Source organism: Oncorhynchus clarkii, chromosome 7 (assembly GCF_045791955.1).
Source record: "Oncorhynchus clarkii lewisi isolate Uvic-CL-2024 chromosome 7, UVic_Ocla_1.0, whole genome shotgun sequence".
Taxonomy (NCBI): domain Eukaryota; kingdom Metazoa; phylum Chordata; class Actinopteri; order Salmoniformes; family Salmonidae; genus Oncorhynchus; species Oncorhynchus clarkii.
The window spans coordinates 82,121,453-82,143,154 of NC_092153.1; the positions used below are offsets into that span (position 1 = coordinate 82,121,453).

At 44.6% G+C, this 21,702-nt stretch overlaps 1 protein-coding gene across 2 annotated transcripts in view; it reads right to left on the reverse strand.

The window, feature by feature from the left end:
• The window catches only part of LOC139413907 (ring finger protein 123), a 257,740-nt gene that overhangs the window by 225,040 nt on the left and 10,998 nt on the right, over positions 1-21,702 (reverse strand). For both annotated transcript variants that reach the window (XM_071161754.1, XM_071161755.1), the window contains exons 12-20: positions 14,768-14,893; positions 14,381-14,473; positions 11,730-11,803; positions 11,025-11,142; positions 10,242-10,332; positions 9,805-9,866; positions 9,471-9,542; positions 9,078-9,198; positions 5,046-5,147 (exon numbers count right to left, since the gene is read on the reverse strand). In XM_071161754.1, coding sequence (XP_071017855.1) covers positions 5,046-5,147; positions 9,078-9,198; positions 9,471-9,542; positions 9,805-9,866; positions 10,242-10,332; positions 11,025-11,142; positions 11,730-11,803; positions 14,381-14,473; positions 14,768-14,893 — 859 coding nt within the window. The remainder of the gene's footprint in view (positions 1-5,045; positions 5,148-9,077; positions 9,199-9,470; positions 9,543-9,804; positions 9,867-10,241; positions 10,333-11,024; positions 11,143-11,729; positions 11,804-14,380; positions 14,474-14,767; positions 14,894-21,702) is intronic.

Consider the following 21,702-nt stretch of genomic DNA (forward strand, 5'->3'; position numbering starts at 1 on the left):
AAGCGCAATGCGAAGTGTCTCTTAAGATACATCAAATCAACTGTGCCGATGTAGTAGGGCGTTATAGTTTCCAACAGGCCAATATTTGATCAAATTAGCACGTTTTCTGCGCTAAACTAACTACAATGACCATAATACATTGCGCGCCTACTTGTCCGGTCTGTGTGGGCGGAGTGGAAGTGGTGAATGCTATTTTACAGTAAACAAACTGACAGACTCAGTACGCTCATAGGGAAGGACAATCAACAAGCAGAGCACTTACAAAAATGACTAATGATTGGCTGAGAGAAATTGATGATTAAAAAAAATTGTGGGGGCTGTTTTGTTAGACTTCAATGTGGCATAACATTATTGATCATAGTCTGCTGATGGAAAAAAACATGTGTGTTATGGCTTCACATCCAAAGCGTTTTGGGGCACTGTAAAGTCCATGGAGAATAAGAGCACCTCCTCCCCGCTGCCCACAACTGAGCCTAGGAAACACTGTCACCACCAATAAATCTACGATAGTCGATAATTTCAAACGGCTGGCTATGCTTTCCACCTGGCTACCCCTACCCCGGCCAACAGCTCTGCAAACCCTGCAGGAACTTGCCCAAGCCCCCCATGCTTCTCCTTCACCCAAATCCAGACAGCTGATGATCTGAAAGAGCTGCAAAATCTGGATCCCTACAAATCAGCTGGGCTAGACAATCTGGACCGTCTCTTTCAAAAATTATTCACTGAAATTGTTGCAACCCCTATTACTAGCCTGTTCAACCTCTCTTTCGTATCGTCTGAGATCCCCAAAGATTGGAAAGCTGCCGCAGTCATCTCCCTCTTCAAAAGGGGCGGCACTCTAAAACCAAACTGTTTTAAACCTATATCCATCCTGGCCTGCCTTTCTAAAATCTTTGAAAGCCAAGTTAACAAACAGATCACCGACCATTTTGAATCCAACCGAACCTTCACTACGCAATCTGGTTTCCGAGCTGGTCATAGGTGCACCTCAGCCACGCTCAAGGTCCTAAACGATATCATAACCGCCATCAATAAGAGACAATACTGCGCAGCTGTATTCATCGACCAAGCCAAGGCTTTCGACTCTGTCAATCACCACATTCTAAATCGTCAGTCTCAATAGCCTTGGTTTCTCAAATGACTGCCTCGCCTGGTTCACCAACTACTTCTCAGATCGTTTTGACAAACTGAACTCTGAGGGCCTGTTGTCCGGGCAGTAACTATGGGGTAACTATGGGGGTGACACAGGGTTCAATTCTCGGGCTGACTCTTTTCTCTGTTTATATCAATGATGTCGCTCAAGGTCCTAAACGATATCATAACCGCCATCGATAAGAGACAATACTGTGCAGCTGTATTCAACGACCTGGCCAAGGCTTTTGACTCTGTCAATTGCCAAATTCTTATCGTCAGACTCAACCGTCTTGGTTCCTCTAGTGACTGACTCGCCTGGTTCACCAACTACTTCTCAGACAGAGTTCATTGTGTCAAATCGGAGGGCCTGTTGTCCGGACCTTTGGCAGTCTATGGGGGTGCCACAGGGTTCAATTCTCGGGCCAACTCTTTTCTCTGTATACATCAATGATGTCGCTCTTGCGGCTGGTGATTCTCTGATCCACCTCCACGCAGACGACACCATTCTGTTTTCCTCTGGCCCTTCTTTGGACACTGTTAATAAACCTACAAATGGGCTTCAATGCCAAACACTCCTTCCGTGGTGCTTTTAAATGCAAGTAACACTAAATGCATGCTCTTCAACCGATTGCTGCCTGCACCCGCCCGACTAGCATCACTACTCTGAACTAGAGGTCGACCGATTAATCGGAATGGCTGATTAATTAGGGCCGATTTCAAGTTTTCATAACAATCGGAAATCTGTATTTTTGGACACCGATTTTGCCAATTGTTATTATTTGTTATTTTTTTTACACCTTTATTTAATCTTTATTTAACTAGGCAAGTCAGTTAAGAACACATTCTTATTTTCAATGACGGTCTAGGAACGAACGGTGGGTTAACTGCCTATTTCAGGGGCAGAATGATAGATTTTCACCTTGTCAGCCCGGGGGACCCAATCTTGCAACCTTACAGTTAACTAGTCCAACGCAATAACGACCTGGCTCTCTCTCGTTGCACTCCACAAGGAGACTGCCTGTTACGCGGATGCAGTAAGCCAAGGTAAGTTGCTAGCTAGCATTAAACTTCTTATAAAAAACAATCAATCATAATCACTAGTTAACTACACATGGTTGATTCTATTACTACATTTTATCTAGAGTGTATCTATAATCTGACTGAGCATACAAGCATACAAGTATCTAAGTATCTGACTGAGCGGTGGTAGGCAGAAGCAGGCGCGTAAACATTCATTCAAACAGCACTTTCGTGCGTTTTGCCAGCAGCTCTTCGTTGTGTGTCAAACATTGCGCTGTTTATGACTTCAAGCCTATCAACTCCCGAGATGAGGCTGGTGTAACCGAAGTGAAATGGCTAGCTAGTTAGCGTGTGCTAATAGCGTTTCAAACTGCAGGAACTAATGGGGATCTATAATAAACCCCAGGAAGAGTAGCTGCTGCCTTGGCAGGAACTAATGGGGATCCATAATAAACCCCAGGAAGAGTCGCTGCTGCCTCGGCAGGAACTAATGGGGATCCATATTAAACCCCAGGAAGAGTAGCTGCTGCCTTGGCAAGAACTAATGGGGACCCATAGTAAACCCCAGGAAGAGTAGCTGCTGCCTTGACAGGAACTAATGGGGACCCATAGTAAACCCCAGGAAGAGTAGCTGCTGCCTTGACAGGAACTAATGGGGATCCCTAATAAATACAAGTAGTGAGAGATATCAATCTCGCCAAAAATCTATACAAAACAAGACCAATGCGTTTCTATGGGTTTATTTTGGACCTTAACTTGCCGCCTGTCTTCCTTCGGGACAACTCCTCCCATTTTTAGGGCGGAGACATGAGCAACTCGTCATTATATAGAGATATCTGGTGGGGGGGGGGGGGGGGCAGACACAGCGAGGAAGAGAAGAGAGAACATGCGATTGAGAGTGATAGCATAGGCTATGCGGCAGCAAATGTAGGCCTCTCTGTCACAAGAAAAAAACAATTACCATGATGAGATGATACATGCATTGTGAACTGCACTCAATGTCCCCAACCTGGGTGTTGATGATTGATCATGCAAATAGCCGACAGAAAGCCGTAGCCAGTAGAGAAGTCCGATTTAGTCATTTCATATTATTTAACAGTTCCTGTCACGTCATGCTGTTCATTTAAATTAATTCATGAATTAAAAAAAAAAAAAATCGGTTTCTCGCAATTATTTATACCCGGGAAAAGGGTTTGGGCTTTAAATCTCAGTAACCCGGTTCCCACTATTCAACCCTAAACAGTAGATGAATAGAAAAGGTGTGTACAGCAGTAGTTGTTATCTAGGATGAGCCTTGACAAGAATACAGTATACACACACACATAAGTTAGGTAAAACAGTATGTAAACATTATTCCAGTGACCAGTGTTCAATGACTATGTACATAGGACAGTAGTCTCTTAGGTGCAGGGTAGAGTACCGGGTGTTAGCTGAGCTGGCTAGTAACAGTGACTAAGGTTCAGGGCAGGGCCCTGGGCGGAGGCCGGCTAATGCTGAATACGTACATAGGACAGTAGTCTCTTAGGTGCAGGGTAGAGTACCGGGTGTTAGCTGAGCTGGCTAGTAACAGTGACTAAGGTTCAGGGCAGGGCACCGGGCGGAGGCCGGCTAATGGTGACTACGTACATAGGACAGTAGTCTCTTAGGTGCAGGGTAGAGTACCGGGTGTTAGCTGAGCTGGCTAGTAACAGTGACTAAGGTTCAGGGCAGGGCCCTGGGTGGAGGCCGGCTAATGGTGATTACATAACAGCCTGACGGGTCTGGAGGCTTGATGCACCTGTACCATCTCCGTGATCAGGCTATGACTCGGGTGGCGGAGGTCCTTGATCATCTTCTTGGACATAAAGACACCGGGTGCTGTAGATGTCCTGGAGAACAGGCAGTGTGCCCCCTGGTGATACGTTGGGCTGACCGCACCTCTAGAGAGCCCTGCGGTTGCGGACAGTGCAGTATCACAGGTAGGGATTCAGACTCAGGGTGTTGAAGGCTGAGCTGGAGTCAATGAACAGCATTCCTCCTGTACGGCGCGATGGAGTCGTCTGTGGATCTGTTGGGGCGGTATGCAAATTGTAGTGTGTCCAGGGTGTCGGGTAAGATGCGGGAGGTGATCCTTAACTAGCCTCCCAAAGCACTTCAGGATGACAGAAGTGAGTGCTACGGGGCGATAGGTAACTGAACTAAATGACTTCGCTTTCTGGGATACAGGAACAATGGTGGACATCTTGAAGCAAGTGGGGAAAGCAGACTGGGATAGGGAGAGAAACCTGAAACGACCTCAAAAAACACTAATAGTGCACTACTGTATGTGGCTTGGGCCAAAACAAGTTCATTTCATAGGGAATCGGGAACATTTCAGACTTGCCTCTATTCTCAAAGCCATTTCTGTATAACGCTGTGTCAGAGGGATTTGAGAACTTGTCTTGAGCTGATATAATTCCTGAAAGTGGGTGAACTTAACACATTTCCTAATCAAACCAAGTACATCCATATCAAAACCACATTATTTTCAGAATTCTAGCTTTCGAACTCTTTTCAGAATTCTAGCTTTCGAACTCTTTTCAGAATTCTAGCTTTCGAACTCTTTTCAGAATTCTAGCTTTCGAACTCTTTTCAGAATTCTAGCTTTAGAACTCTTTTCAGCACTCTAGCTTTAGAACTCTTTTCAGCACTCTAGCTTTAGAACTCTTTTCAGCACTCTAGCTTTAGAACTCTTTTCAGCACTCTAGCTTTAGAACTCTTTTCAGAATTCTAGCTTTAGAACTCTTTTCAGAATTCTAGCTTTAGAACTCTTTTCAGAATTCTAGCTGTAGAACTCTTTTGTCAGTAAATAGCATTATTTTGGACAAATTTCGCTTGGATCAAAAGAAAAGTAGAAGACGGTTGTTTCAAACCTTTGAGGGTTTTCTTCAGATGAGAGAGAAGGCCTCCAAGTCGCTGCAGGTCAAAGTAGTCCACCTTCCCATTGTAGAAGAGCTGAGGCGGAACATAGGCCTCTGGAGAGGGAGAGGAGGGGAAGAGAGGAGAGGAGGAGAAAATAATTAGCATTACCATTGAGATGGTAGATGAAGACAGGGCTATTGTGGGTAATTACCCGTAAAGTAATTAAGATAATCATAAACTCAGTCCCCTGAGCAATAGGATGAGAGGGGGGATTTTTTTTTATAAAGGACACATGGCTTAGGAAAAGCTTTTCTGTGAAATATCTCCCATGTCCTATTAATACCAGGGGACGAGATGCCCTTCATGTAGTTGGCTAAGAGTATAATGGGTACAGGGGAAAAGTGAGCAGAGTGTTTAGTACAGGACAGGGTTCGTACAGACAGTGGCAAGTCAAATTCAAGGATTCAAGTCAAATTCAAGACAAAGCTAACTAGCGTTAGGGCAATGATTAGAAGTATATGGTAACAGCTAGCATGCTAACACTAGTTAACAACTTCCTTCAAACTTACCCAGAGTCTCATGAAGGGTTTCAATTGTTAAACAGCCAACACTAACATTGAGTGGCTGCTGCCAACATACTGCCAACAACTCCACTTAAATGCCACTTAATATAATGTTTACATACCTTACGTGACTCATCTCATTTGTATATACTGTACTCTATACCATCTACTGCATCTTGCCATCTTTATGTAGTACATGTATCACTAGCCACTTTAAACAATGCCACTTAATATAATGTTGACATATCCTACATTACTCATCTCATATGTATATACTGTACTCGATACCACCTACTGCATCTTGCCTATGCCGTTCTGTACCATCACTCATTCCTATATGTTTATGCTCTTCATCCCTTTACACTTGTGTGTATAAGGTAGTAGTTTCGGAATTGTTGGGTTATATTACTTGTTATATATTACTGCATTGTCAGGAACTAGAAGCACAAGCATTTCACTACCGTCGCATTAACATCTGCTAACCATTTGTCTGTGACAAATAAAATTTGATTCGATTTGCCAAAAGCCTGAAGTATCCCTTTAATAGAAATAAATTGACATTGTATTCTAGCTCAGCCATAAGGGTTAAGTTTCCCCTAGACACACTGGTCCAAGATCAGCTTTGAACGCTCCTCCAAATCATGTATTATGTATTATAATACAAGTAACTTGACATTGGGCTGTTGAATTCCCCCGCTCGAAGTTCGAAGTTGGGTCGTTCTTGAATTACAGTGGCATTTGGGCATGGCGTTTTGATTTTATATACAAATTAAAAATAAATGTGGGTACATTTTCCCCATTCTAAATCAACTAATATGGTAGCTCAATGACTTTAAATCATTTCTACCATTATGATAACATTGTGTAACCAGTAGGAGTAGTAACGCCAACGATGGTAACGCCAACGATGGTAACGCCAACGATGGTAACGCCAACGATGGTAACGCCTACGATGGTAACGCCTACGATGGTAACGCCAACGATGGTAACGCCAACGATGGTAACGCCAATGTCACATTTTAGAAAACATTTCTGACATGTAGGCCACAAATCTTCAAATCTAAAATGGTCCTTCAAAAATGATTTACTAAAGTGGTATGATTAATCATTTTGCTCACCATATTAAATCGCCTTTCAAAAACAGTTTAGATAGCCAAGATTAAAAAGAGATACAATTTGGAGCACACTTCCCATTCCAATTGCACATAACGGTAGGCAGGCTTCCGCGCGGCGCACACCACTTTGTCAATGAGCTGGAGGCACATTGTGAAAACACGTACTTAAATCCGGAACGTTTTATTACATATTATGGAGGAAAATTTACCTTGCTTCAAAGTAGCCTAGCCAAAATATAGACCAATTATTTTAAAGACTTCCATTTTGCCATTGAAACCAGTAGCCTATTTCTCACACGTTATATGGTTTCCTTTGTCTTGAAGGCAAAGGCATTATCCTAGTCACACTAGCATCCCATGCTAGTTGATAATAATCCTAGTCATATTAGCATCCCATGCTAGTTGATGATAATCCTAGTCATATTAGCATCCCATGCTAGTTGATGATAATCCTAGTCATATTAGCATCCCATGCTAGTTGATGATAATCCTAGTCATATTAGCATCCCATGCTAGTTGATGATAATCCTAGTCATATTAGCATCCCATGCTAGTTGATGATAATCCTAGTCATTAGTATCCCATGCTAGTTGATAATAATCCTAGTCATATTAGCATCCCATGCTAGTTGATGATAATCCTAGTCATATTAGCATCCTATGCTAGTTGATGATAATCCTAGTCATATTAGCATCCCATGCTAGTTGATGATAATCCTAGTCATATTAGCATCCCATGCTAGTTGATGATAATCCTAGTCATATTAGCATCCCATGCTAGTTGATGATAATCCTAGTCATATTAGCATCCCATGCTAGTTGATGATAATCCTAGTCATATTAGCATCCCATGCTAGTTGATAATAATCCTAGTCATTAGTATCACGTGCTAGTTGATAATAATCCTAGTCATATTAGCATCCCATGCTAGTTGATGATAATCCTAGTCATATTAGCATCCCATGCTAGTTGATAATAATCCTAGTCATTAGTATCACGTGCTAGTTGATAATAATCCTAGTCATATTAGCGTCCCATGCTAGTTGATGATAATCCTAGTCATATTAGCATCCCATGCTAGTTGATGATAATCCTAGTCATATTAGTAACCCGTGCTAGTTGATGCTAATCCTAGTCATATTAGCAACCCGTGCTAGATGATAATCCTAGTCATTAGTAACCCATGCTAGTTGATAATAATCCTAGTCATATTAGCAACCCATGCTGGTTGTTGCATCTTTAAATCTTTCCTCATTCGAAAATTCGAACTGATATTTTCATCTCCGTCTCATGAAACAGCTCTCATGTGCGGTGCGCTTTTGACAGTGTTTTCTCGCAAGATGCATTACAGGAAACAAAAAATATATATATTCCTTGTGCGTATTGCTGCACTTATGATGTGATGAAATAAAGAGTTTATCAACATTGTAAACCAAACGTTCTGATCTGTTGCATCAGACTAATTGTTTTATTTGTTGATGTAGCCTAGGCCAACGGATTGTATGAATTTGGAATATATCATCATTTCTTTCTCCCAGAGAACAGCAAGCTGACCAGTAGTATAGATACACTTTTCTACTATGGGGGGGGGGGTTAGTAGATAGACATAAGCTAGTGACTTTGCTGTTCGATACTCATCTTGTTGGCCAAAGGGAAAAGTAAAATGTGGACAGGTATTGTAACATCTTCAAATGCACATCTGGAATTTGAGAAGAAGAAGACGAACACTGTTTCATGTTCTGTTCACATGAACTACCAAAATGTCAATGAGATTTCTGTCATTCTGAGCACTGTGGATGGACACCCTAATCAGGTTACCCACCCAATGCATATGGGTCTGGTAAATTTAAATGCTGCTGGTGAAATGGCCGGCGCCACATTTTCCTAACGAAAATCCTGGTCTGTGCCTGTCTCTCTCCCCCTCTCTCTCTCCCTCCCTCCCTCCCTCCCTCTCTCCCTCCCTCCCCCTCCCTCTCATCCTCTCCCTCCCCCTCCCTCCCTTCCTCCACCCCCTCTTCCTCTCCCCCTCCCTCTCTTCCTCTCCCCCTCCCTCTCTTCCTCCCCCCCTCCCTCCCCCTCCCTCTCCCCCTCCCTCTCCCTCTCCCCCTCCCTCTCTTCCTCTCCCCCTCCCTCTCTTCCTCCCCCCCTCCCTCCCCCTCCCTCTCTCTCCCCCTCCCTCCCCCCTCCCTCCCCCCCCTCCCCCTCCCTCCCCCTCCCTCCCCCCCCCTCCCCCCCTCCCTCCCCCTCCCTCTCCCCCTCCCCCCCCCTCCCTCTCCCTCTCCCCCCCTCCCTCCCCCTCCCTCTCTTCCTCCCCCCCTCCCTCCCCCTCCCTCTCCCTCTCCCCCCCTCCCCCCTCTCTCCCTCACCGTCGCTGCTGACGCAGCCAGGGTTCCTCATCTTCCCTTCGTCCCAGTAGCTCCTTACGGCCGTGATGAGCCGATGCAGGAAACACACCATGTATTCAGGAGGACACAGCGCTGTGGGGTGCTGAAACACACACACAGGAAACACATGTATTCTGGAGGACACAGCGCTGTGGGGTGCTGAAACACACATACACACAGGAAACACATGTATTCTGGAGGACACAGCGCTGTGGGGTGCTGAAACACACACACACACAGGAAACACATGTATTCTGGAGGACACAGCGCTGTGAGGTGCTGAAACACACACACACAGGAAACACATCATGTAATCTGGAGGACACAGCGCTGTGGGGTGCTGAAACACACACACACAGGAAACACATCTCTTACCCCTCTGTTGCTGGCGTTCTCCTGTAGAAACTTCCTGAACTTATTCAGAAATATGTACCGCGATGCTTCACCCTGTGAGAGACAGAAGCAGCGATGGTCAGTGAGAGTTGGAGACGTTTTATAACAGAAGAAGTAGAACTGCATTATAAAATCGGAGGACACCAAAAAACAACAGCAGTCACGTTGAGTTTCGATTCCCCCAGATATCCTGAACATGAGTTAACATGTGTTCCTTTCCTCGTGAAGCCAACGGCCTCAACAGTGCGTCTCCAACGAATAAGTGTGTCAACGTTGACATTTTCTGTATGTACATTTCAGGGGTTTAAAAACGTACCGTTCCTTTGTCCTTGTTGTTAAGCATCAACTTCAGGATCTGAACCTGCAACTCCTCCACCACTGACAGGACAGAAGAGACCGCACAGCTGAGCCAGAGCATCATAATAACATTTTTTACATCAGCACAAAGAGCTTTCACAGAACCAGGCCTAGACCACAAAGAGCTTTCACAGAACCAGGCCTAGACCACAAAGAGCTTTCACAGAACCAGGCCTAGACCACAAAGAGCTTTCACAGAACCAGGCCTAGACCACAAAGAGCTTTCACAGAACCAGGCCTAGACCACAAAGAGCAAGAAGAAGCAGGAACAGAAGCATACGAAAGGAGGGAAGGAAAAAAAAGCTCCCAAGGAAGAAAACAGAGAGGAACCCAACCCCTTCTGGCTGTAGACAGGCAGACAAATGTGATGGGGAATTTGTAGTGGACATGACTAACCCTCGATCCTCTTTTTAAGCCTCTGACAGCCTCTCTCGTAGGCCCGGCGCCTCAGCCTCTCCTCTGCACTCTCATCTTTAGACTCCTTTCCCTAGTCACACGAGAGGGGACAGTATTGCATATAACCACAGTTGTTGTTATCAATTTGTTACACTCTTAGAAACGAGCAGCGCTACCTAGAACCTACCTAGCTAGAACCTGCTACCTAGAACCATAAAGGATTCTTCAGTTGTCCCCGTGGGGAAAAACCCCTCTGGAAAATAAATATTTTTTTAGTTCCAAGTGGAACCCTTTCACTAACAGAGGGTTTCCCTAAACTCGGTCCTGAGGACCACAAGGGGGTTCACGTTTTTGGGTTTGTGCCCCTAGCACTACACAGCTGATTCAATTAACCAACTAATCATCAAGCTTTGATCATTTGAATCAGCTGTGTAGTGCTAGGGGGGGGGGGGGGGGGGGGGGGAACGAGGACCGAGTTTAGGGAAACCCTCTGTTAGTGAAAGGGTTCCACTTGGAACTAAAAAAATCTTTATTTTCCAGAGGGGTTTTTTCCCCATGGGGACAACTGAGTTTGGGAAACGCTGCATTGAGACAAGGTTCCAAAGGGCTCTACCTGGAAGCAAAAGGGTTATCTCCTATGGGGACAAGCAAACACTTTTTTTTGTAGCTAGAAATTTTATGCGCTTCTGAAACAAACAAAAAAAAATGGTAGCCAAATCATGACATCATTTTCAGAGCTGTGATAGGCTGCACCTCTCAGAGGAAAGCCGTGATAGGCTGTACCTCTTTGTCGAAGCGTGTGGGCCACCAGGTGGTGGGGATGAGTTCCTCTAGTCCCGCCTCCTTCACCCTGAGAGGAGTCTTAATGTAGAAGAACACCACTGAGCGCAAAACATCAAACGTGTTGAGAGTTAAAGACAATACAGATTATATACACGCAAACACGCGCCAGACAACACGCTAACTCGCGCCAGACAAACACGCTAACACACGCCCGACAACATCCTACACATACCAAGCAACACAGCGTGCAAGATTACACAGTTGAAGACTACACAGACAATCAAAATATACTGTAAACACATTTCACACGGGAAAGTTTTAGGGGTCCAAGGACAGAGCCATGAGGGACGTGTCGTATTTAAAAAAAATTAAAAAAATGTAACCTTTATTTAACTAGGCAAGTCAGTTAAGAACAAATTCTTTATTTTCAATGACGGCCTAGGAACAGTGGGCAGGGGCAGAACGACAGATTGTACCTTGTCAGCTCGGGGGTTTGAACTTGCAACCTTTCGGTTACTAGTCCAACGCTCTAACCACTAGGCTACCCTACCACCTGCAGAATCTTATCCTGACCAACTAAAGAGCATTTAAAATTGATGAAATAACTAACTACACTGTCTCAAACTCATGCATCGCAAGTACATGACCACTTAGTGTGATAATTATGAGGCATAATAAGCACTTCATTAACCAATGAAAGGATATAGAACATTGCTGAGCAGATACTTCCTGGACTTCTCATGGCGCAGAATAGCTGTCGTCAAACGAAGGTAGTGAATCTGGAGAAAGTCATAGAAGACAAATGACAAGTCATATGCAGTCACAATTACCATTACAATACATTGAATATACACACCCCAAACCCACCCCCACCCCCCAGGACCCACCCACCCCCACTCCCCAGGACCCACCCACCCCCACTCCCCAGGACCCACCCACTCCCCCAGGACCCACCCACCCCCCAGGATCCACCCACCCCCCAGGATCCACCCACTCCCCCAGGACCCACCCACTCCCCCAGGACCCACCCACCCCCCAGGATCCACCCACTCCCCCAGGACCCACCCACCCCCCAGGACCCACCCACCCACTCCCCAGGACCCTCATCTGCTAAATGTGACAAGGACGAAATGAAACAGATCCTACTCCTAAACACACACACACACACACACACACACACAGCTCTGAACCAAGACAAGGACAAACTGAAAGACACCCAACTCCTTCACAAACACAGCTGCTCCTTTGACGCATCTAAGGTTAAACATCAACGTCGTAAATTCTTTTTTATTTTATTTACGAGGTACTTTTTGAATTAACCAACTATGTATATCACACCAAGGTGATATCTGATTGACTGTTTATCATCTCCTCCTCTGTGTCCTTCATGCGTTTCAAATGACACCCTATTCCCTACCGAGTGCACTACTTTGACTAGAGCAACATAGGGCACAGGTCCAAAGTTGTGAAAATTGAGGCCCTGGACAGAAGAGGCAGGCAGGCTCAATGCTGTAGGATTGATTTGAGAATGCTGGCTGGAATATGTTCAAAAAGATTCATCCACCCAGGACTCATCCATCCACATTGAGGAATATACGTTACCAGTCACAGGCTTCAATAGGAAATGTGTTGATGATGTGCCCACAATAATAAATCATCATCATGAACCGGACATACCCCAACCAAAAACCCTGGATGAACGGAGATATCCGTACCATGCTGAGAGGCAGCACTGCAACATTCAATGTCATCAGGGTTTGTTCTGCTGACTCGGTGGAGCGACGCGTTCAAGGCAAGCAGGTACGAGCTCCACAGATCCATTAGGGACGCAACCCTTGGGTTGTGCCGTGGCGGAGATCTTTGTGGGCTATACTCTGCCTTGTCTCAGGATGGTAAGTTGGTGGTTGAAGATATCCCTCTAGTGGTGTGGGGGCTGTGCTTTGGCAAAGTGGGTGGGGTTATATCCTGCCTGTTTGGCCCTGTCCGGGGATGTCCTCGGATGGGGCCACAGTGTCTCCTGACCCTTCCCGTCTCAGCCTCCAGTATTTATGCTGCAGTAGTTTATGTGTCGGGGGGATAGGATCCGTCTGTTTTATCTGGAGTATTTCTCCTGTGTCCTGTGTGAATTTAAGTATGCTCTCTCTAATTATCTCTCAGAGGACCTGAGCCCTAGGACCATGCCTCAGGACTACCTGGTCTGTAAATGACAATGTCTTCTCAGTAAACTTACCTGGTAAAATAAAGGCTAAATAAATAAAAAATAATAATAAAAAAAAACATTGGAGCCACAGAGAATTCTCCCTCTGCAGCTGTTACACATAGTGCCATTGTGAAAACACAAACATGGCAGGATGGGACTCACCTATGTGTGAGAGTGCAGCAAAGGACTAGTCTCAGTCTGAGACAGGAAATGACTACAGGGCTACGCTTCAAACACGTTAAAAAAAAATAAGGACACACCCTTCTCCACCTAGCCTTATGGGGGAATCCCTGCGGTCAGGGGAAGTTTGCAACGTTGAGCCCATCAGCCCTCATTTCTGATCGAGTTTGCGAGTGTACAATTATGTTCACGTCGGGGCCTGAAACGCCCCATAATTCAATTTGCGATGATTGTACATCCGCTAAGAAGAGTCAGTCGAAACTTAAAACCTCAACGTCAATATGGAGAAGTCAACATACAAGTGTAAGTAAAAACTAAATGTAAATCAGTTATAGATGGTGCTACTAATGCATGATGGCACAAACACGTCTCGTAAAAAGTAATGGTGTTTTTGTTTGGTTAGCTAACGCATAAAACTTTCCCCGTCATCACACTAATACGCTGTCATTTTGGATTTACCTGATATCGTCAGATGGCTAGTATTCGATGTCCGCGGATGCTTCGTCTTCTAGCCAAGATATGAAATGCAATCATAATTGACAACAGAGCATATAAACCACACACACACACAATCGCTACAACCGGTGGTTCCATGACGACTGAAAACCACAACCGGTGGTACCATGACGACTGAAAACCACAACCGGTGGTACCATGACGACTGAAAACCACAACCGGTGGTACCATGACGACTGAAAACCACAACCGGTGGTACCATGACGACTGAAAACCACAACTGGTGGGACAAAGGAGTGACATTTCCTTTGCTCCTTTCCCTGCAAGTGGTCAACTCAATACACCTCTTGATATGTAAATCAGAAGTGTCCACTTAATTTGAGAGCTGAGGGGAGAGGGTGTGTCTTATGTGTTTGGAATGCAGCCCAGGTATGGTATGGAGGGGGTGGGGGCCGGAGTCTAAGACAGTAAGTAAATCCACAGGTATGCTAGAGTACGGTCCGTGGGTGTGGCATCCTACCTGGAAGCCCAAGTCTGGGATGATGGGGGAGAATCTATAGGCCCTCAGCAGTGACATCATCAGCTGCTTCAGACACTCGTTCACCTCGTAGTCCTGTACGGGCAGAGTCATTGCATTCAGAAAAATATTACATTTTGCACATTAGGCCCCAACCCTACCTCGAGAGCCGCACGCATGACTGAGTTAGTTGCACAATTCTACCATTGCCATCAACGCATGATTTATACAAGCATTTGAGTTAAGCGATAAAGATTTTCAAACTAGGATTGGCCAAATGCAGGTGCAGGAGATATGTTCAGCAAAGACTAGCTAGCGTTGGCTACATGCTAGGCCAGAGGCTCACCTCACCTTAGGGTTAGAGGTAAAGGGTAGAGGGTAGGTACTGACCTCCATGAGAAGCCAGAAGAGGTCCAGAAGCTGCTGGATGAGAGGGTGTTCGTCCACTGAGCCACCCCCCTCCAGAATACCCAGCAGGAAGTTCATCAGCACATCTTCTACTAGATACACCTTACACTGTGGAGACAGACCCTCGACATGTCACACTGTGGAGACAGACCCTCGACATGTGACACTGTGGAGACAGACCCTCGACATGTGACACTGTGGAGACAGACCCTCGACATGTGACACTGTGGAGACAGACCCTCGACATGTGACACTGTGGAGACAGACCCTCGACATGTGACACTGTGGAGACAGACCCTCGACATGTGACACTGTGGAGACAGACCCTCGACATGTGGCACTGTGGAGACAGACCCTCGACATGTGGCACTGTGGAGACAGACCCTCGACATGTGGCACTGTGGAGACAGACCTTCAACATGTTACACTGTGGAGACAGAACCTCAGCATGTTACACTGTGGAGACAGAACCTCAGCATGTTACACTGTGGAGACAGACCCTATACATGTTACACTGTGGAAACAGACCCTATACATGTTACACTGTGGAGACAGACCTTCAACATGTTACACTGTGGAGACAGAACCTCAGCATGTTACACTGTGGAGACAGAACCTCAGCATGTTACACTGTGGAGACAGAACCTCAACATATTACACTGTGGAAACAGACCCTATACATGTTACACTGTGGAGACAGACCTTCAACATGTTACACCGTGGAAACAGACCCTCTACATGTTACACTGTGGAGACAGACCTTCAACATGTTACACTGTGGAGACAGAACCTCAACATTTTACGCACGAGACTAGAGACAATAATACACACAAGATAAATGACATGAACACCATTTGATTCCGATTGGGATACCTTCAACTGACCACAATGTGAACCACATTGCAGAATCAATGTCCAAATCATATTGTCCCGAAAAAAAGGACAAAATGTACACCAGTTTCAGCTGCAGTCATTTAGCGGTGAGAACACACAAAAGCCCCAAAAATACGAAGAAAAAAAAAACCGAATCTGTGGAGGCGCACTTAGAAGATGCTATATGAACAGTCCACATTCACTGTTTCCTCTGCAAACATAACAAGTAATGAATAGAAGAAGAAAACTGACAAGCCAACAGTAGAACAGTTGATTAACCTAGTCGGCTTGTTGTTGTGCCTTCTATGCCAGAGAAATATCCCTCTCGGGGCACGGTTAAGTTACGAGTGCCATAGGGAAGGAAACATGCATTCAGACAACGCACAACAACTCATAATGCATTCGTAGGGAAAATAGCAGTTGTAATGGCATTGGTTTTAAAAAATAATAATTAAAAAGACGAGCCCAAATTTCCATTCTTACTTTATCAATTTCTGGCAGCCAGGGAAAGGATTGAGGGAAAATGGTGACATTAAGTGTTTATTTTTGTCTGTGAGAAGTACAGGCAGTGGACGTGTTACCCCACCGGGTGATGGGTTACCCCAAGTTACCCTAAAAAGGGTAGACCTACATTACATTCACTGTGTTTATGCATGTGTTTTCGGGACATAAAATAAATATAATGCTAACTAGTTAAAATATCACATTTGGGATCTAGTTAATGATTAACCCAATTGGGTAAATGCAGATAAATGGGCAACCCCATGCTTCAGCCTATTTATAGCCACTACACTGTATCAGCTGGGCTTCAGGTGATACTGCTTATTACTTATCATATTTTTTTTTATTCGCCTTTATTTAACCAGGTAGGCCAGTTGAGAACAAGTTATCATTTACAACTGCGACCTGGACCAAGATCAAGCAATGCAGTGCAACAAAAACAGAGTCACAAAGGAATAAACAAACAGTCAATAATACAATAGAAAAAGTCTATATACAGTGTGTGCAAATGAGGTAGGATAAGGGAGGTAAGGCAATAAATAGACCATGGTGGCAAAGTAATTACAATTTAGCAATTAAACACTAGAGTGATAGATGTGCAGAAGATGGATGTGCAAGTAGAAATACTGGGGTGCAAAGGTGCAAAATAAATCAAATAAATAACAGTGTGGGGATGAGGTAGTTGGATGGGCTATTTACAGATGGGCTATGTACAGGTGCAGTGATCTGTGAGCTGCTCTGACAGCTGGTGCTTAAAGTTAAGTTAGTGAGATATGAGTCTCCAGCTTCAGTGATTTTTGCAGGTCGTTCCAATCATTGGCAGCAGAGAACTGGAAGGAAAGGCGGCCTAAAGAAGAATTAGCTTTGGGGATGACCAGTGAGATACACCTGCTGGAGTGCGTGCTACGGGTGGGTGCTGCTATGGTGACCAGTGAGCTGAGATAAGGCGGGGCTTTACCCAACAAGAGCATACAGGTCGCAGTGGTGGGTAGTACAGTGCCTTGCGAAAGTATTCGGCCCCCTTGAACTTTGCGACCTTTTGCCACATTTCAGGCTTCAAACATAAAGATATAAAACTGTATTTTTTTGTGAAGAATCAACAACAAGTGGGACACAATCATGAAGTGGAACGACATTTATTGGATATTTCAAACTTTTTTAACAAATCAAAAACTGAAAAATTGGGCGTGCAAAATTATTCAGCCCCCTTAAGTTAATACTTTGTAGCGCCACCTTTTGCTGCGATTACAGCTGTAGGTCGCTTGGGGTATGTCTCTATCAGTTTTGCACATCGAGAGACGGAAATTATTTCCCATTCCTCCTTGCAAAACAGCTCGAGCTCAGTGAGGTTGGATGGATGGAGAGCATTTGTGAACAGCAGTTTTCAGTTCTTTCCACAGATTCTCGATTGGATTCAGGTCTGGACTTTGACTTGGCCATTCTAACACCTGGATATGTTTATTTTTGAACCATTCCATTGTAGATTTTGCTTTATGTTTTGGATCATTGTCTTGTTGGAAGACAAATCTCCATCCCAGTCTCAGGTCTTTTGCAGACTCCATCAGGTTTTCTTCCAGAATGGTCCTGTATTTGGCTCCATCCATCTTCCCATCAATTTTAACCATCTTCCCTGTCCCTGCTGAAGAAAAGCAGGCCCTAACCATGATGCTGCCACCACCATGTTTGACAGTGGGGATGGTGTGTTCAGGGTGATGGGCTGTGTTGCTTTTACGCCAAGCATAACGTTTTGCATTGTTGCCAAAAAGTTCAATTTTGGTTTCATCTGACCAGAGCACCTTCTTCCACATGTTTGGTGTGTCTCCCAGGTGGCTTGTGGAAAACTTTAAACAACACTTTTTATGGATATCTTTAAGAAATGGCTTTCTTCTTGCCACTCTTCCATAAAGGCCAGATTTGTGCAATATACGACTGATTGTTGTCCTATGGACAGAGTCTCCCACCTCAGCTGTAGATCTCTGCAGTTCATCCAGAGTGATCATGGGCCTCTTGGCTGCATCTCTGATCAGTCTTCTCCTTGTATGAGCTGAAAGTTTAGAGGGACGGCCAGGTCTTGGTAGATTTGCAGTGGGCTGATACTCCTTCCATTTCAATATTATCGCTTGCACAGTGCTCCTTGGGATGTTTAAAGCTTGGGAAATCTTTTTGTATCCAAATCCGGCTTTAAACTTCTTCACAACAGTATCTCGGACCTGCCTGGTGTGTTCCTTGTTCTTCATGATGCTCTCTGCGCTTTTAACGGACCTCTGAGACTATCACAGTGCAGGTGCATTTATACGGAGACTTGATTACACACAGGTGGATTGTATTTATCATCATTAGTCATTTAGGTCAACATTGGATCATTCAGAGATCCTCACTGAACTTCTGGAGAGAGTTTGCTGCACTGAAAGTAAAGGGGCTGAATAATTTTGCACGCCCAATTTTTCAGTTTTTGATTTGTTAAAAAAGTTTGAAATATCCAATAAATGTCGTTCCACTTCATGATTGTGTCCCACTTGTTGTTGATTCTTCACAAAAAAATGCAATTTTATATCTTTATGTTTGAAGCCTGAAATGTGGCAAAAGGTCGCAAAGTTCAAGGGGGCCGAATACTTTCGCAAGGCACTGTATATGGGTCTTTGGTGACAAAACGGATGGCACTGCGATAGACTGCATCCAGTTTGCAGAGTAGAGTGTTGGAGGCTAGTTTGTAAATGACATCGCCGAAGTCAAGGATCGGTAGGATAGTCAGTTTTACGAGGGTATGTTTGGCAGCATGAAAGAAGGATGTTTGATTGCGAAATAGGAAGCCGATTCTAGATTTCATTTTGGATCGGAGATGCTTAATGTGAGTCTGGGAGGAGAGTTTACAGTCTAACCAGACACCTAGATATTTGTAGTTGTCCACATATTCTAAGTCAGAACCGTCCAGAGTAGTGATGCTGGACGGGCGGGCAGGTGCGGGCAGCAATTGGTTGAAGAGCATGCATTTAGTTTAACTTGCATTCAAGAGCAGTTGGAGGCCACGGAAGGAGAGTTGTATGGGATTGAAGCTCGTCTGGATGGTTGTTAACACAGTGTCCACAGAAGGGCCAGAAGTATACAGAATGGTGTCATCTACGTAGAGGTGGATCAGAGACTCACCAGCATCAAGAGCGATGACATTGATATAAACAGAGAAGAGAGTCAGCCCAAGGATTGAACCCTGTGGCACCCCCATAGAGACTGCCAGAGGTCCGGACAACAGGCCCTCCGATATGACACATATCATATTTTTCTAACTTAATTGAGGAGAATAAGAAAAATCCAAAATGTATTTTTGATAGTGTTGCAAAGCTAACTAAAAAAGCAGCATTCCCCAAGAGAGGATGGCTTTCACTTCAGCAGATGGAAACCGAGTCAGGAAATGGAACTTTTGACGAAAATATCATCATCATTAGAAAGCAAATTACGGACTCCTCTTTAAATCAGCGTATTTCTCCAAAGCTCAGTTGTCCTGAGTCTGCACAACTCTGCCAGGACCTTGGATCAAGGGAGACACTCAAGAATTTGAATACTATATCTCTTGACACATTGATTATTTTCATCAGTCTCTAAACCGTCAAGCTGCATACTGGACCCTATTCCAACTAAACTACTGAAAGAACTGCTTCCTGTGCTTGGCATTCCTATGTTGAATATAATAAAAGGCGCCAGATGTGTACCAAACTCATTAAAAGTGGCAGTAATAAAGCCTCTCTTGAAAAAGCCAAACCTTGTCCAAGAAAATATTTTAAAAACTATCGGTCTATATCAAAAATTCCATTCCTCTCAACATTTTTTGAAAAAGCTGTTGCACAGCAACTGACTGCCTTCCTGAAGACAAAACATGTAACGAAATGCTTCAGTCTGGTTTTAGACCCCATCAAAGCACTGAGACTGCACTTTTGAAGGTGGAAAATTACCTTTTAATGGCGTCAGACCAATGCTCTGCATCTGTCCTCGTGTTCCTAGACCTTAGTGCTGCTTTTGATGCCATCGGTGACCACGTTGTTTTTGGAGAGACTGGAAACCCAAAATGGTCTACACGGACAAGTTCTGGCCTGGTTTAGATCTTATGTCGGAAAGATATCAGTTTGTCTGTGGATGTTTTGTCTTCTGTAAATTCCGGTGTTCCTCAAGGCTTCGTTTTAGGACCACTATTGTTTTCACAATATATTTGAACTCTTGGTGATGTCATTCGGGAAACATAATGTTAACTTTCACTGCTATGTGGACGACACACAGCTGTACATTTCGATGAAACATGGTGAAGCCCCAAAATTGCCCTCCCTGGAAGCCTGTGTTTCAGACATAAGGAAATGGATGGCGGCAAATGTTTTACTTTTAAACTCGAACAAAACAGAGATGCTTGTTCTAGGTCCCAAGAAACAAAGAGATCTTCTGTTGAATCTGACAATTAATCTTGATGGTTGTACAGTCGTCTCAAATAAAACTGAAAGACCCCGGCGTTACTCTGGACACTGATCTGTCTTTTGACAAACATATCAAGACTGTTCCTAAGACAACTTTTGTTCCATCTACGTAACACTGCAATTACCTTAAACTTTCTGTCCAAAAATGAAGCTGAAAAAGTAATCCATGCTTTTGTTACTTCTAGGTTATACTACTGCAATGGTTTACTTTCCGGCTACCCGGATAAAGCACTAAATACACTTCAGTTAGTGCTAAACACGGCTACTAGAATCTTGACTAGAACCAAAAAATGTGATCATATTACTCCAGTGCTAGCCTCCCTACACTGGCTTTCTGTTAAGGCAAGGGCTGATTTCAAGGTTTTACTGCTAACCTACAAAGCATTGAGCATTGAGTGTAGTCTGGCCCAGGAATATGAAGGTGAATGGAAAGGCACTGGAGCAACGAACCGCCCTTGCTTACTGGTGCTCTTCCATGCCGTCACTAGGAGGAGTGCGTCACTTGAGTGAGTTGAGTCACTGACATGATCTTCCTGTCCGGTTTGGCGCACCCCCTTGAGTTCGTGACGTGGGGGAGATCTTCATGGGTTATACTCGGCCTTGTCTCAGGATAGTAAGTTGGTGGTTGAATAGTGGTGTGGAGGCTGTGCTTTGGCAAAGTTTGTTTGACCCTGTCCGGGGTATTGTCGGACAGGGGCCACAGTGTCTCCCGACCCCTCCCGTCTCAGCCTCCAGTATTTATGCTGCAATAGTTTGTGTTGAGGGGCTAGGGTCAGTCTGTTATATCTGGAGTATTTCTCCTGTCTTATCTGGTGTCCTGTGTGAATTTAAGTCTCACCCTCCCCCCTAGCCTGATGACTCCTTGCTGTCCCCAGTCCACCTGGTCGTGCTGCTGCTCCACTGTTCTGCCTGCGGCTATGGAACCCTGACCCGGAGGTGCTACATTGTCCCAGACCTGCTGTTTTCAACTCTAGAGACAGCAGGAGCGATAGAGATACTCTGAATGATCGGCTATGAAAAGCCAACTGACATTTACTCCTGAGATGCTGACCTGTTGCACCCTCGACAGCCACTGTGATTATTATTATT